At 40.9% G+C, this 17,399-nt stretch overlaps 2 protein-coding genes across 12 annotated transcripts in view; one reads left to right on the forward strand and one right to left on the reverse strand.

The window, feature by feature from the left end:
* LOC308591619 (uncharacterized protein) overlaps positions 1–12,727 on the forward strand; it is a 27,261-nt gene extending 14,534 nt beyond the window's left edge. The window contains exons 1-6 of one of the 9 annotated variants that reach the window (XM_081202431.1): positions 1,640–2,061; positions 3,064–3,129; positions 4,689–4,766; positions 7,365–8,188; positions 8,573–8,652; positions 8,939–12,727. In XM_081202431.1, the coding sequence (XP_081058557.1) occupies positions 2,013–2,061; positions 3,064–3,129; positions 4,689–4,766; positions 7,365–8,188; positions 8,573–8,652; positions 8,939–8,996 (1,155 nt within the window). In that variant the 5' untranslated portion in view covers positions 1,640–2,012 and the 3' untranslated portion in view covers positions 8,997–12,727. Of the gene's footprint in view, positions 1–256; positions 292–1,427; positions 2,062–2,110; positions 3,210–4,688; positions 4,767–7,364; positions 8,189–8,572; positions 8,653–8,938 lie in introns of those variants that run through there. The other 8 variants (XM_081202430.1, XM_081202433.1, XM_081202435.1 and 5 more) reach the window with 8 other exon arrangements.
* The window catches only part of CARMIL2 (capping protein regulator and myosin 1 linker 2), a 74,276-nt gene continuing 69,604 nt past the window's right edge, over positions 12,728–17,399 (reverse strand). For all 3 annotated transcript variants that reach the window (XM_081202386.1, XM_081202388.1, XM_081202387.1), the window contains 4 exons: positions 16,756–17,106; positions 16,256–16,363; positions 14,294–14,398; positions 12,728–13,693 (listed from right to left, as the gene is read on the reverse strand). In XM_081202386.1, coding sequence (XP_081058512.1) covers positions 13,524–13,693; positions 14,294–14,398; positions 16,256–16,363; positions 16,756–17,106 — 734 coding nt within the window. In that variant the 3' untranslated portion in view covers positions 12,728–13,523. The remainder of the gene's footprint in view (positions 13,694–14,293; positions 14,399–16,255; positions 16,364–16,755; positions 17,107–17,399) is intronic.

Consider the following 17,399-nt stretch of genomic DNA (forward strand, 5'->3'; position numbering starts at 1 on the left):
TATTTACGTTCTTGTAATCAATCCAGAAATAGAGAAAGAATGAGGGATTTACTGTACTAGCCATTTCTAAGATGTCATAACAAGTATTTTGGGATAGGGATGTGCTAAAATGTCATCCTTAGAGTGGATCAAACTGGGTCAGATAAAATCAATTAACAGCAAAATTTGATTCAGACATAAAAAGGAGGTTGTTTGAAGGTTTTGCAAACCCATTGCCATTCTTAACTCTAGGTTCTATTTTGTTTGTGTCTTTCAGGAAAAGCCTTGCTCTCCAGCCCTGGTCCAGCTCAGGTATTGTATAGTGAGCATTGGACATTTCTAAAGGGAAATCCTAGTGTAACATAATAGAAGGGGCTGGTTGGTATAAGATTAATTAAGTCTCCATATCATACTTGCATCATGCAGTACTGCAAGCCCGCAACCTATGTGGAACTGCACATAAATGACAAAACACATAAAGCCAGGAAGACCTGTAATAAGCCATAAAAAAACCAAGTTTAAAAAACCTCTTCCCCTTGCTTCCGGACCACTTTTCAGATCAACTCCCATCACTCTCAGATCACCCCCACTTGCTCAGTCAACCTTCCCCACACATTCCAGATGACTTTTGCTCACTTTCAGGTCACTTTCCCCTTGCTCTCCATGCAATTGCTAGACCCTTTCTCACTCTGATTCTCTGAAGGTGCCCAAACACGCTCCCAGGTGACAGCAATGGCAGATGGGATTGGCAACTATTGTTTCTCTACCACATTTTGATTTAACCCTATTTTTCCTGTGGTTTTCTGATTTATTTGTTTATTTTTTGGTCACCCGCATAAGTAAAGTGAGTGTAAGTTTCAGGCTTACTATAAGTGGTTTTTCTGTCCCTTATTGCCTTAACAGAGAATTGATGGGTGTTTGCATTGCATAGCTCTGTGTCACTTCGATTTATTTATTCCTAAGATTTCTTTCTTGCCCTTTACCAGATCCCAGGGCAGGTTACAACAATATAATACACAATTGTAAAACAAATAAAAACATTACAGTTCTAAGAATGGGTAAAACTGTTTTAGCCAGATTAGTATACATTCAACAAAAGAGGTGGATTCCACTAAACAAAATCCCTTGTCAGTGGACAACGGTGCATCTGGGCCACTTACAGCAGAGGACAAACATTTTGTAATCTGATTTTAGATAGCAAGATTACATCCTGATTTATGTGTTTTGCTGACATCAGAAATTTTCACCTTGTTATTGCCAGAATATGTTTACCTTGGATCAAATTACAAAAAGACTGATGCAAGCATATTTCTGACTAACTTTTAAAATTGGTCTAGTGTTGTAGGCATCTGTTTCATTTTCATTTAGCTCTAATACGAAATGCTATGGGACTCTTGTTCCAAAGCTAACACTCTATTTTACTGTGCACATTTCCTTTTCCCGTAAAGAGCCGTCATCTGTTTCTGAAATACTGCAGGAGATAAAGCAGGATCGACTCAGTACTTTAAAAGAAAATGCCAAGGATTGTCTCAGTTTATTGAACCCCAGCAAGCTGTTGGATTCTGAGCAGTTGGCTGTATATCCTGACACCAAATGGCAGGTGGAACGCAAGCAAGATAAGGTCTGTTCTCTGTTCTGCCTGTGACATCTCAACTGAAAATCACAGGGATGGGGTGTGTGGGTGTGATGGTTGAATGGGTAGATAGATGATGGAAGAATAAAGAATAAAAATACAGATCAAAACTGATAAAACCTTCATCCCTGAAAGTAAAGCAGATGTCATGTTTTTTTATTTCTCAAATCAGTGGATCTGGTAGAATTTCCATACTGGCAGTAAATGGCTGAGATTTGCTCACCAGGGTCCCTTATTTTCTATTTTATTGGACAGTTATGTGATTAGTAAGATTTATTGGCCTGTTAAGCACTGGCTGGGTCTGCGTGGATCTGTTGTGCTATGCAGGGAAGCAGAAGTGGAGTAACAATTCTGATTTCATGTTCACCAGAATGTCTTTGCCATCCCAGCCAACCTGTTGATGATCAGTGCAGAAAATGAAGCATTACTTCACAAGTCCTACCTACCAAGTGAGTGCCAGAGTGCTGGGTGAAAGATTACCTTAGTTAAGGATGGGGTCTTCCTTACGCTGTAAGCCCCAGGCAGCATGTTCAATAGCTAGGGGTTGTGAGAACTGTAATTGAGTATTCAGAGTGCACCCCATTCTAAAGTAATTTGGTGGATTACTTTATTACGAAGCAGTTCTGTTTATTTCAGAATATCAAGTGTCCCTAGAACTTCATAACTAAATGCCATCATTTTAATGGCAATCTATAAGGACTGACAAAGCTTAAGTATGTTTGAGAGACCAAGGTTGAGGTTTTGTGGACAGAGGATTCTGTGACCACAACCAGGAACTACATTTTAATACCCAAGCTACTGTAGAAGGGAGAGTGCAAGGTCTGGCTGTTTTTATTGTCCACCACTGCTGTTTTTTCGCGCAGAATCTCATAGATCTTATAATCTTGCTACCATTAAAATTATCATTATCAATTAAGGGTGAGGGCTGCTGTGAGCTGAGGTGGTGCATTTGTCAGATAAGAACTGAATCTGGCCCACCCTCCACAGGCCAGGTGGACAGGCTACCAATCCCATGGCTTCTTATGATGTCAGGTGATTCAGAGTTCAAGTTTCATGGTACTAAGATCACATATAAGCCTCTGCCTGCTGCCTTTTAAAGAGAAAGCAAGAGCTTTTGGTGTCTGGTGCCTTTTTCTTCCTTGCTTCATTTTAAAGACTAGTCAAAGTGTTAAGATCGGAGATAAGAGAAATGCTGCCTAGTCTTTCACAGTCTTGTTCCTTGGTAGGTGAAGACACCTCTTCGTCCAGCCCTTTGGGGAGGGGTAAAGTGTAATGGGGATGGAAAAGTGCTTTTGCTTGCCGCTTCTGACTCTTGGTTTGGTTGTTGTGATATTTATGGTGATTTTCATTCCACTTTTTAACTGATGGTGTTAATTTTTTAATGGCTGGTTCTAATACATGTCTCTTTGGGGGAGCACGTGCTAAAAATCAGATTGTCCTTTATCTTACAGAGCCCTCTCAAGCTATTCTTGAGAGTACTCAAGATGATGAGCAAAGTACTGTATCTTTTTTCAGTGGTGAGTAGCAGTAGTTGTCTCTCTGCCTGCAAGGCCACAAAAGTGATATATGGCTTTTCTGTTGACACAAGTGCAGCTTTCTACTTAAGGGGATATCACATTATCTAAAAGACACCTTGGTCCACAACTGAGCTCTCAAAGTCTAGAAGACTACAGTGGTACCTCAGAAGACTACAGTAGTACCTTAATTCATTCCGGAGGTCCGTACTTAACCTGAAACTGTTCTTAACCTGAAGCACCACTTTAGCTAATGGGGCCTCCTGCTGCTGCCGCGCCGCCGGAGCACAATTTCTGTTCTCATCCTGAAGCAAAGTTCTTAACCTGAAGCACTATTTCTGGGTTAGCGGAGTCTATAACCTGAAGCATATGTAACCTGAAGCGTATGTAACCTGCGGTACCACTGTATTATGAAATCAGTAGTTTTACAGATAATGGTTGCTTGTCTGTATCCAAAGCTCCTACTGAGCAGCATCTCAATAATAGTCATAGGAAGCTGAATTTCATTTGGTGCCAATTTCATTTGTAGGCCAAGAGTGGAACCCTCTTTCTGCCTGAGTATCGCATTCCCTAGTGGGCAGTCTTCTGGGTGCCACATGCCAGTGGTTGGCAGGGCAATGGGTGTAGGGAGTTATTTTTATTGTTTGTTACTATGGTATTTTTTGTGTTTTTATACTGTAAACCATCCTGTGAGCCTTGGATGAAGGGTGGTATATTATTATTATTATTATTATTATTATTATTATTATTATTATTATTATTATTATTATTATTCACCAAACTAATAAATCTGCTGAGACCTTGAAAGGCTGCAGCAAGTGCCTTTGACTCAGTTACAAGGAAAGCTGACAAATGTGAAGTTCACTTGCTTATGCTTCTTAATCTATCTAATGAGGTCTGGATAGTGGTGGTTGAGAGCCATGTGCTCTGTAATCTCTTCAAAACCTGACAATATTCATGCTTCATACCCATTTACTGTAGGCTCAGATATATCTGGTGGCTTGCTTTGCTATTAGATTTTGGGATGAAACCTTATAACTACAGATGTGCAGTTCTCCAGTATAGCATGAAATTTTTTAATAGGTGTTATTTGACAGGGAAAAAACATTTGTGACTGTGGATGGCTGAAAGTAGTCTCATATGCGGCCAGGGAGTCTTGAAAGGATGTGGAGATAAGATATCAAATGCCACCCCCCAAGCTACAATGCTGTGCATGTGGTTCAAAGCTATTGCATAAGCATTAGTAGATGTAACTTCAGAACCTCTGCTCTTATTTTTCCACTAAACTAATTTCTGAAAACCTGCTCTGCAGATGATATTTTGAATGATCTTGAACTTACTTTGAGGGCAGACCATGCTCCACCTTAACACAGCTTGGGAGGGGAGAGGGTAGTTCTGTCGTTACTTTGGTTACACCGGCTGCCTTCTTGGAAGAGAGAATTTCTAGAATGTTTGAATGTCCAGAGCTCTTTCCCATTACTTTAACCTGACCTCAGGGTCGCCTGCACCTTTAAGAGGCCTATTTGCAGAGAAACAATTGATTGCACTCTTTTTTTTGGCAGCTGAATCTGAAAGCCCAGATGGTTCCTTAGAAAACCCTTGGGATGAAATTCCAGGAATGACTCTGTCCACCTCCAGTGGTGAGTATTTATGTTGTTGTCCTACTGCCTGTGAAGAAAGTTGTTCTGTTTCTCTTTGTACCAGGTATTTGCATCAGTGGATATTTCTTTTGGCCTTGATAGTAAAGATGAAGTATAATTGGAATTTTCAGCATGAAAGAAAGTCAGACTGTTTTATTGAAGAAATCAAATACAAATGACACAAGAAGTTAAGTGTTGATGTTTTTAATTGATATCTTGATTTATTAAAAAAATTGTAGTTTAGGCTGCTAAACGTTTCTGTGATTCAGTGTTCTCAAGGTTTCAAAAATTAAACTTTTATTTATTTTGCTCCTTTCTTGCTTTCAAAATAATGAGGTTTGGGCACTATCCAGCTAAAGTTAAGTGATGTAAGTCATTTATTTTAGAAATCAATGGAACCTAGATATTCTTAACTTTGGGTGGATTATGATGTCTGAAAATTATATTCTCAATTTTTTTTGAAGAGATACTTGGGAAATGACATGCATACTTAATTCACAGCGAAGCAAAAACATTACCAGGCATCCTTAGTTGTGCAAGTATGTCCATCTTGAGTTTCTACTAGAAACTGGCAGCCGGAATAATCTGATTTTGCTGCAGCCACACTTGCTGTCTTTAAATATCATAGGTGTTAACTGGTGGTTGGTTTTGCTTGTTTTTTACATTCTGGTTGGAAACAGTGGCTAAATTGGGCCGGTCTCTTCCATGCTTCAACACTTTCTCCTTCCCAGTGCTATTTTTCTAGAAATCCTAGAGAGCTGCTGCCAGTAAGTGTAGACAATAGTGACCTAGAAGTCAGCAAATATGTCCTATTTTTTCCTCTTCAAAATATGGCAACTCTACCATGAACATATCCCTTGTTCTCTTAGAGTAGCAATGGTGCCCACCTGAGAGGTGCTGGAACTGAGTTCCTGTGAGTTCCCTCTGAAAAAAGCCCTGCCAACACTTCACCATCTTTCTGTTTTGTAAGATGAGACACAAAGGGCTTTTTACCCTTCTCCTACAGTGTGAATAGCAATTTGCAGAAGCTTTCCTTTACTATGCACCTCTGCTGTTCATGCCATTCGCTTATGCCATTGCTCTTGCAGGGATATGAGCAACAGGGCTGCATTATAAGGAAGTGGGCATTGCCAAAGCCTCTGACTCTGTTCATATTGAGGGTGAGAGAGTTAAATTTGTCTGTGTCTTGGGCCCAAATCTAAAATAATGAAGGAGGTTATGATCCAATCTAAATTTTGTTATTAAAGTGCCTGTGTCGGGCTTAAGTTTTGATTGAGCTGGAAAAGGAAACCACCACATTCTTCTTTGAAGCTGCTGTAAGCCTCATTTGAGTGTTTTTTTCTCCAGTGAGACAAACAGCAACTAGGGAGTTGGAAGCTAGATTGAGATAATGGGATAGGCAGGAAAGAGTCAACCCCCCCCCCCGCCACCTGTTGTTACTTGAATCAAAATGTGAACTCTTTGTGCTGCTTTAAAGGAAACACACACACAAAAGAGAGATATCACTCACTGATCTCTTGCATCACACCCCATTTGGCTCATACTTTGAATTAGACAAGTCAGTGGGTAAAGTGATACAGGGGAAAATGGAAAATTGGTTGCTGACCAGATGTGTAAAACCTACCTGTGGGCTAGGGCATGTTGAATTTTTCAACTTTCAAATTCCAAAAATGAGGGGTGCTAAAAAGTTGTTAACATGATTTGGGAATTCAAAAAAATACTTTGGTTAAATAAATATAATTTTGTTTTGCTTGGTAATTAAAATGTGTGGAAAAGTGCATAGAAATCATTAGAAATGATTGCCAAGTATTTGCAGTTATACAATATATTTAATACATATTTTATATTACCTGACACTTTCAGAAGGTTAAACATCTTTTTTGTGTTTTCCAAGAGTTTATTTGCTTCTTAATCAAATGTAGACTTGGTAAGCTAAATGTCTAATCACAAAAATAGCAGATTTGAATTTCTCACATCCAAAAGCATATTTTTAAGATTCCCCCCAAATGAAGAAATTTGCAAAAATTAAATTTTACCCACTAAGATGACATGCTCTACTGTGGCACTAAGCTCAAATTATTTATATTATAGTTGTCCTCCTGTCATGGCCTATTTGGAGCCTACATTGTCATCTAGCCAGTCAAAATCTCTTACAAATCAGGTTCATGTCCCTGTTCCTGTCCCCTTGAAATGGCAGAAATACCCACATGCAAATAGCCTTCAGAATACCGTGTAATTCTTGGTTATATTTGCAAGTAGCTGTGTATATTTTATGTTGACTTGACTTTCACAGCCATTCTTTTTGAGATAAAAAAATTCCTTCCAGTAGCACCTTAAAGACCAACTAAGTTCTTGGTATGAGCTTTCGTGTGCATGCACACTTCTTCAGATACACTGATACAGTGTATCTGAAGAAGTGTGCACGCACACGAAAGCTCATACCAAGAACTAACTTAGTTGGTCTTTAAGGTGCTACTGGAAGGAATTTTTTTATTTTGACTATGGCAGACCAACACGGCTACCTATCTAATTCTTTTTGAGATCATTTGTACCAGGTTCACAGTAGCCTGCTTGTTTTCTTATATGACTTAAAAGTAGTTGTTTCCATTTTTGCTTTGGCAGGCACACCTGGTATATCACACAGCCTCCCCTGCGCACAGCAGGTGCTCATGGCTAATACTGCCGGGGAAGAAGAGACGCCACGCTCCAACAGCTGCACCCCAGATTTGCTGGAACCTCGTGTTCATATGTCCCACTGTAGCTCTGGCCAGGATGCGCCAAAAGAGACTGTGTCCCCATCACTACTTCCTTTTCACAGCAGTACATCTCCCAAGGAATCTGCCAGTCAAAAATCCAGCTCTGTTGCATTGATCACAGCACGTAGTGTCAGCAAAACTGCAAATACTGATGAAACCATTCCCTGTGGCCCATCACTGAGGAATTCACATTCTCACACTAATATGTGCCTTCACTCTTCTGTCCACTCCCCAATTCACAGAAATATCTCTCTTGGGTCCTTGTCTGAAAATAAAGAGGAAGATCATATGGCCCATTTGCAGAGGGATCAGACTTCGGTGAGAAGATCTGGGGAGAAATTCCTGGACATAAGCAGGACATGTGTGGCAGCTAAAAGGAAACAAATGACTCTAGATGAGGAGCCTACTGAGACTTTCTCTGGTCCCACATGTACCAGTCTGAAAGCCCTAGGGCAGCATACTACCACGGCTTTTCCAGAATCCAGCAATATGGAATTGGTAGCTATGAACATGTCCAAAAAGAGCCGGATAAAGGAGATGCAAGTTCAACAGCATCAGGTATCAGCCCAATTTAGATGCACAGAGGGAGTCCTGGGAAAGGGAAGGGAGCCAGGAGCCTCAAAAGTCATCACTAGGCCAGAAGAACAGCTTGGAGTTCAACAGCTGGTAAATCTGATCTGAGTGAACAATGATGGTAAAAACCCTTTGAAACACTGGTTTATAGCCAGGATTCTCATAGTGTGAGTAGGGGCTCCCTGACAACTGTTTTAGAAAGCCTGGTCTCTTCTTTGCCCCCACTCCAAATATTGTATTTATGTTTGATTCTACCAATAGGCAGAGTGTAGAGTTTTATATTCACTTGTGCAACGTGAATGACTTTTCCTCACCAGTTGTGTGGCCTCATGGCTTGAAATCCCTGTCTCTTCCCTTCTTCCCATCCTCCCTGCAGAGAGTGGTTTGGGAAAGAAATAGCCTGTAAATCTCAAAAGACAGAGCAAGGTAGCAAACCTGACTTCAAATTCACAAATCTGCTTCTGTTCCTTCCTGCAGGAGTGTGTGAGAGGAGCCCCTTTTCATTTTACGTACATGCCACCAACATCTGAACTCTGCTCCCAAGTGCACTCTACAAGGTTAGTGTATTTCCAAGCTAGTAATACTTGAAGTGATATGGGAGACAGAGGGATTGCTCTGCATAGAGTCCAAAGGAACTGTACCTACTGCAGGAACAGGAGAGAAATAACTGGGAGAAGGTAAAAGTAATTGTTCAATGACTGCTGCCTTCCATAAGATCTTGCTAATGATATACCGGTATTTTTATTTTGAGGAATATGACACAGCAGGCAAGAATGATCTGCTTATCCACCATTCTATGATCCTATTTTCACATTGTTTCCTGTTTTTGTTTTTGTTTTGCAGGATCTCAAGAGCATTGCTGGCATGGGCATGCTGGGTTTTCAACAGCACACAGAAATGATAGTCTGCTGAGGTTCCTTGTTCTTCTCAGGTTGGATTTATCTAGTCACCTTTGCCATATTATAGTGATTAGTACCTTACATATTAAAATAAATTTTTGAAAACAAGTGTTTAGTATTTTAACCTTTAAAGGTTTTAACCTTTAAAGCCCTATACGGCCTAGGACCCTCATACCTATGGGATCGCCTCTCCTGGTATGTCCCACAGAGGAACTTACGGTCTTCAAATAAAAACATCCTGAAGGTCCCAGGCCACAGAGAGGTTAGGCTGGCCTCAACTAGAGCCAGGGTTTTTTCAGCTGCGGCTCCAATCTGGTGGGACGCTCTGTCACAAGAGACTAGGGCCCTGCAGGACTTGACATCTTTCCGCAGGGCCTGCAAGACAGAGCTGTTCCACCAGGCCTTTGGTCAGGGTGCAGCCTGACTCCCTCCTTTGGCAGTCTTTACAGAACTTTAGCCTATGGTTGCCATCAATTTGATTTTAATTAATTTTATAATGTTTTTAGAATGTTGCAGTATTTTATTGTTGTTAGCCGCCCTGAGCCCGGCTTCAGCGGGGGAGGGCGGGATATAAATAAATTATTATTATTATTATTATTATTATTATTATTATTATTATTATTATTTGTAATGGCTCAAAAGAAAGGAACTGACTTCACATGTGTGCCAGCGGTTGTAAAGCAGAGGCTATTCTGCTTTTGCCACAAGGGGATATATTAGCTGCTTCCACAGGGGATGGCCAAATAACAATACCACAGTACAATCTTGTAGCGCATGCTGTTCCTAGAACCAATGATCAGAAAGTAAGCTGACCATACTAAATTTCTGTTCTCTAAGAGCGTAAGACCCATTTAGTCCAGCATCCTGTTCTCACCGTGGTTAACCAGGTGCCTATGGGAAGCACGCAGGCTGGACATTAGTGCAACAGCATTCTCCCCACTTATGCTCCTCAACTAATGAGAGGCATACCAATTCCAATACTATCACCATTGCTAGTAGCTACCAATAGCCTTATTCTCTATGAAGTAGTCTAAAGCCCTTTAATGCCATTCAAGTTGGTGGCCATTACTTCATCTTACAGTAGCAAATTTCATCATTTTCACTATGCACTGTGTTAGAAATACTTCCTTTTATCTGTCCTGATTCTTTCAACATTCAGTTTCACTGAATGACCCTGGGTTTTAGTGTTAGAAAAACTTTCTCCATGATTAATTTAGACACCTCTATTATGTCATCATTGTCCCCCATTCATCTTTGCTTTAAACTAAGAAGCCACATATGTTGTAACCTTTCCTCATGGGGGAGTTGTTCCAGCCCCATTCTTATTTTGCTTGTCCTTTGCTGAACCTTTTCCAATTCTACAATATCCTTTTTGAGATACAGTGAGACTAGGACAGAACACACTATTCAAACTGTGGTCACACCACAGTTTTTAATAAGAGCATTATGACATTGGCAGTGCTGTTTTAATCATTTCCCAAAGGTTCCCTAAAATGGAATTTGCCTTTTTCACAGCTGTCGCACCCTGGGTCAACATCTTCAAGAAGTTATCCACTACGACTCCAGTTTGGACACCATAAGAGTGAGGTTGGGATTTTAATGCTTTCCACCAGTTTTCCTGGAACAGATAGTAAGCTGACCGGGCTGTAATTTCCTTGATTCTACTTAGATCCTTTCTTTAAAATTTGAGTTAACTTTCCAGTGTTTAGATATAGAGGCTGATCTTAGGGACAAATTAAATATTTTGGTATAAAACAATCAAATTAAGAACTTGAGTGGATGACATATGGACCTGTTATTTTTTTCATCTTTAATTTCTGAGTAAGGGCTGGAATTTTATCTCTTCTCACCACTATTTGCCTCAAACTCCTTCCTGACAAGGTTCACACACATGGATCTGGCCATTATCTTTCACAATGAAGACAGATGCACAACATTCATTCAGCTTCTCTGGAATCTCCTTTTTCTCCTGTAGTACACCTTTGATTCCCTTGCCATCAATAGGTCAAATTGCCTCCCTAGCAGGTTTCCTGCTCCAGTGTATTTCTTATTATTTTATATTGCTAGTCTTAAGTTTTAAGCAACATGCTCTGCTTTTTGAATTCTTTCTTGCCTGCTTGTATTCTTTCATTGTTTTAATGAGGATAAAACTTTTCTGAAAGAAGCCTTATTTCCTCCAATAGCTCAGTAGGTTAACTATGTAGGCACATTTCTGCCCTTGGTGGTACTTTTGCTTATAAGCATTATACATTGGAGCTGAGCTTGCTAACTCTATTTATTTATTTATAATAAATAGATAACCAATAAAAAGTAAAGAAACATTATATGGAACCTACTCCATTTAAGTTTTGTATTCATATTTCCTGTTCAGTTTCTTTAAAAAAATGAAATGAGAATAAAGAATATTGATTGTCTAAGTGTCAATGGGATATTAACAAGCTGAAATGTGTGCAGAGGGCTACCAATATGATAAAGGAAACCAAGCCTTATGAGGAACAGTTGAGGGAATTGGGTATTTTTAGCCAGGTAAAGAGGAGAGGAGATAGGAATATTTACTGTGAATAATACCTTCTTGTGTCAACGTCAGTTTTGAATTGAATTATAGCATGGGTCTGTAATTATTTTGAACATTTCCCCATTTCATTTAATTACAAAATGTTTTATATAGCTTACATGCTTGATAAAATGAAAACAAATTTAGAAAAAAAAACAGCTCTCATAGAAAATATGTGCGTGCCTTTTTTCCAAAACTGAGCACAATAACTCAAATGCTGTTTGAAAGTTTAAATAAAACAAATCTTTACCTTAAATGTAAAGAAAACCAGCTATTTGTGCTAGAATATATCTTAAATATACATGCAATATTTGCTTGGTAATTGATGATAAATACTGAAGAACAATAACATAGAGCTAGATTCCCCCCTGCATATTAGTGTGTGTCAAAGTCTATAGGAGTCTTGCAGTTTAATTCTTAAACCAGATTGTTCTCAAACTACAGAAACAGGATTCCATGGCTGTAGCTATGTGTATCTCTTTCAATATTATTTGGGGATGGGGGGGGCATGAGTTCCCTGAATGACTGAGGCTCGGTGAGAATCTTAATATTACAGATTTTCTACACCCAAAGCACTTGGGTGTAGTTAAACTCATAAATGATTGTGGAGAATGACTGAATCTTTCAGTGTTTACACACAGCACAGCACAGCTGCGTTTAATAAGTTTCTCAGCACTGCAAAAACTGTCTTCACCAGCTCTTGTACAAAAAAAGTGCTTTCTGTGTGAAAATTTAACACTTGTAGTGACCTCCATGAGCAGCTGCAGGGTCCTTAAAGCAGGGAATGAGGAGTGCCTCCCCCATGTTGCTGAACTCAAACCTCCCATCAGCTCCAGCCAGCCTGGCCAATAATCAAGGATGGTTGGAGCTTTAGTACCTACAATTTCTCCATCTGTGCTTTAAAGCATATTGGTTATGGTAAGTTGTTCCCTTTAAGATGGCATTGGGGGGGGGGAACCCGCCTATTTTTCTAAGAGGCGGTGATTAGTCATCTTACAGTAGATCTAAACAGAAGCACTGAGTTTTTGCAAGACACCCCTCACTTATCCTTTCCATAGTACTTAAGCATCTTCTCTTTCTCCCACCTTTCTTGTACCAGCAAGACACAGATGGAGTCTGTAAATTGGAGGGAAATAAAGACAACAGTCCTAATACCACAATAAATGAGACAAGAACAAATTCTGCTGATTTGAGTTATCATCCTCATTTAATTGTGGAACAGAGGAGCTGAAACTTCTTTATTAGTTATAACTTGCTGAAAAGCTGCCAAATCACACCCTCCCCTTACGCCTCATTCATGCCAAACACCTAACTGATGCCAATGGATATTTGCCTAGAATAGAGTTTTTTTTCCCTAGGCAATACGAAGGCTATAGAAAGATATGGCAGAAGTGGAATCCTAGGAACAGAAATGATGCAGGCTAAAGGATGGAGCAAGATTGTCAATGTGAGACAGACCAACCTAGCTTTGTGGCGCTTTTAACCTTTTCTGCAAACCCCAAGCTGTCCAAATTTCACACTCCTGAAAAGTACAATGCAAGGCAGGCAAGTTTAGTGTATATAAAATAGCCCCCCACCCAACCCTCCTGCTGGTGGTTCTCAGTTTCTGGCACTACACATTTTTGCATCTGCACCAGCTGCCAGCTGTATAACTGTTGCTGGAAATAGCCGGTTTCCTGCATACTCAGCATTTGGCTTTTCCTATGTGAACCATTAGAACACTGGGCACTTACATGAGAGTATACAAGGGTGAAAGGTGAAAAGGGGACAACCCAAACGTGCAAGAGTTTTGACGTCACTTTATCTCACTGGAAACACCAGCTCTACCAACCAAGGAGCCATGATGGGGCTTGCTTGGCCCTGTGCTGAATCGCTTGCACCTCCTCAGATGGCTGTTCTGCTGCTTCAAGTTATAAGCCTGTCTTCTGTGCTCTTCTTTGTGAGCTGCCATCATGCAGAATCACCAGCCACTGACTCAGTGCTCTTGTGTTGGTGACTTGGAGAGTGGCACAGCAGTTCTTTGGTCTAGGGCTGTATTTTGTGCGTTCTCTAGAGTTTGTTCCAGAGCTTGTTGCAACGCTTCTTCCATTTCTGCTTTTGGCTTTGCCTCTGTGGGTTCCTTGTTCCTTCCTTGGCGTGGAGTGCCTGCAAGAAAATCCACAACCATCCTATCAGCATAATACCAGGGGCCTTCTTTACTGCCTGCAATGAGAACCTGGGCTCCTTTGGAAGGAAGGGATATAAATTAATTCAGCCAACCAACCAATAAACCTAAGAGTCCAGCTGGATCAAAGGCTCATCTAGTTTAGTGTTCTTTTCCCACAGTGGCCAAACTGATACTTATGGGAAGGCCCACAAATGGAACATGAAAGCAGTAATGCTCTCTGATGTTCCTCAGGAACTGCCTCTGCTATGGAAAGTATTGTGATTAGTACCCACTAGAACACAACACTGAAAAAGAAGTCAGATTTGGAAAATGTGAATGCAGAACATTTTATACTTAATGTAGCATCAACCATCTCTTAGATACTGCTGTCCAAAAAACAGGTGTTCATGGGGTGGGGTTGGATTATTGGCTCCTCTGTGGTAAGTGCTAGGTAATTATACCACTTGTGCCGCAATCAACAGAAGTTGAGTAATAAAGTTTGGAACCAACTTGGGAAGTTTTTATAGAAAAGTATTAAATCTGTCTATGGGGAGGGACACTGTATACTTTTTTGGGGCGGCGGGGGCGGCTGTCCTTACTTGGTGAGTCAGATGGTGTAGATGTCCCAGGCTCCAACAAGGACTTGGGCTTAATCTTCCATTTCACAATTGGGGAGCGTTGCAGACAAAGAGGAAGCTTTGCATCTGTAGGGAATAAAAGTCAGGTGAACATGTTAACCAGATTGAGAAAGAGGCCTGCTGCAGTTGAGATAGATAACGAGGGTGGCAGTTCTGTAAAATGTCACTAAGTACATTCTGTGTGTAATATTTAAGGATCACTGTACACAGTGCTCCAGCAGATGCTGTTCTGTTCTAGAGCTCTTGGCAGTGATATCCCACTTCTAGCCTCATGGCAGATGGGCTAAAGTCATATGTACATAGCAGTAGTTACAAGCTGGCAGATGAGCACAGCTAATGGACAATGGCCTTCGGAGTCCAATTCCTTGGCTCCAAGTACAGTGGTACCTCTGGTTACGAACTTAAGGCGTTCCGGAGGTCTGTTCTTGAGATGAAACCGTTCTTATCCTGCGGTGCACAATTTCCATTTGCATCCTGGGACAAAGTTCACAACCAGGAGCAGCTACTTCTGGGTTAGTGGAGTTCATAACCCGAAGTGTTTGTAACCAGAAGCATTCGTAACCAGAGGTACCACCGTAGATTTTTATTGGTATTCTTATTGCTTGTCAGTTTATGCTGTAGTAACACACTTCTGTCATAATCTTTTTATTCAAGAGAATCCATGAATCCCCAGTTTCGCATTATCAGGATATGTGGCTAGTGGCAATTCCAATGGACATGTAAGCAGTGACTTGCCTATTATTTCTTCCAAAACCTGCTTATATTCAGATCTCACACAGAGGCTTGGTGGTTTCTTTGTATCACAATTCTGACATGCATAACCTCTTATCTTGTCCAATGGTCTTTTATACTAATGAATGTTTCACTGACCTTTCTGATTGCCTTTTTTATTTTCTCCCTTTTTAATATAAGGCCATTTGGGACTTTAGGTCTGCACTATCTTATTGTTGACACTTTTAATCAACATTCAGACTGTTGGCAAATTACTCACACACCCCTCAGTTTATCTGTTGCCTACATGCCTTACACTTTCTTCTCCCTTATCCATATTTTTAACCCCTCTCTATTTCACTGAACTTGTAATATAGAATGAGACACAAGCTGGTGACAACCAATAAGAAGGATGGCAAATTCAAGCAAGGCTGGTGGTCCAGATTTTTTGGGCGGGGGGAATTATCTTAAAAGGTAATATTACTCTTAGCTCCATAGCTCTACTCTTTCTCCTTCAGCCATGCACATTTAACATCATAGTCTCCTATCTTGGTCCATACCCTCTTCACAAACATTTTATGAAGCAACATCATATATGATTTTCTCTCTCTCTCTCTCTCTCTCTCTCTCTCTCTCTCTCTCTCTCGTGTGTGTGTGTGTGTGTGTGTGTGTAAAACTTACATTCTCCCCATCTGCTGACCAGCAACAGCCTGTCTCACTTTAGGAACACTCCAGGTCCCTGGTAATTCGGTACATACCTGAGGCCCAGTGCCTATTTTAGAAAAAACTAACCCTTGCCTTCTGCTGACAGCATTTTGAGACTACTATCTAACCAGTTCCCCACACTTTGAAGTGTTGAAGACACTGTCCTACACAGTTCCCAAACCACCACAAAACCTAACACTGGTACCTTGTATATTAATTCACCTGACTTACTTTTACTTCTAAATAGGTGGCAGGGATGAAGGCCAATCTCACTGAATCAGTGCTTAGGGGAAGAAAAAGCAATATAAGTCTAAAACGTTGACAGTTGCTTCTTGTTAACAAATCCAAAATGAGATGAGACTGGGAGAAGAGGATTATCTGAAAAGTACCCCAGGGTGCATGGAAGCAGAGTTTTTGCTTCTTGCAAGAGCCGCCTAGACAGTAAATTCATTCTTTAGATCATGATTTGTGCTCTGAAAGAATGCTGTGCTTTGCATGTTTACTTACGGTGCAGCTCTGCTGCACAGGCCTGGTCCCTGAGCTGTTCTTCATGAACAGACATGGCCCTCCGGTTTGCCACAGGCTTCAGACGAGATTTGGGTTTGAGTTGATTGTCTGAAAGATAGAGGGTAGGGGTTATATGCTATTCAAGCAGGCCTTGACAAATTTCAGGCGTATTCTGGGAGCAGCCACACAGAAAGTAGGTTTTGCTGTTAAGCCATATCTTCTCCAGATTTGGCCAGCCTATCACTGGCAAGCTACAAGCTTTGGATTAATTAGCTACATCCCATGCAATGTTCCAAGAAATACAAGTTTGCTGAGACAGCCAGATTACACTTTCCTTCTCCCTTGTTCCAAATGAACATTATAGCAAATTGAGACATAGAGAAAACTTGCTTCACTGTGCTCTGGCCTCTGGGATGTTGGCAGAGAAGCAAGCAGCAAGATTTTGGGAAGCAGGATTTCAATACTGGAGCCCCACTAGTACCGGAATCTACTTAACGTACCTCCAGCAATCACGTTTGCGTCAGCATATGAATTCTGTAGCTCGGCAAATGCTCGTCCTTCTCCAGCATTGCTAGTCCTCCGCATAGGAAGAGGGCCTGCTGTGCTTCTCCCAATCCTGGGCAAACTGCTGCTCCAGCTCTCTTTTGCTTTCTGCTCTCTTGGGCTGGCTGGCTCTTGTACGGCAAAAGCTCTTCTTGGCGAAGAGCTGAGTTCTGAACACTTGCCCTTGAGCTCTACATTGAGTTGCCTCCCAAGAGCTTTCCAGGATAGTCTCCCCTCACTGGATCCTCCACTGGGTTCTGTACCTGTTCTGCCAGCAGCATCAGCAGGACCTAGCCGCACGGAGGGATCTGCAATACAGCACCACATGCTATTAAGTGGACCGGCATTCACACACCCCACTCTTACATGCTTGATCAGTTCTTCTGGGATGATTCTGCATCTCCAAATCATTTATTCCCTCTTTCTACCATTATTATTACTTTTTTACATTTTTTACATTTTACATTACATTGGGAGGAAATCCCCCATTGTCCCATGCCTAGCTTTGGCCCTGAGCTCTATATGCAGATTGCCATGGCAAGTGTGTGAACAGTTGAAGAGACTGATCTGCTATAGCTAAAGAGTGAAAACTACAGTATTA

This window comes from Podarcis bocagei (genome assembly GCF_964188305.1).
Source record: "Podarcis bocagei genome assembly, chromosome: 7".
Taxonomy (NCBI): domain Eukaryota; kingdom Metazoa; phylum Chordata; class Lepidosauria; order Squamata; family Lacertidae; genus Podarcis; species Podarcis bocagei.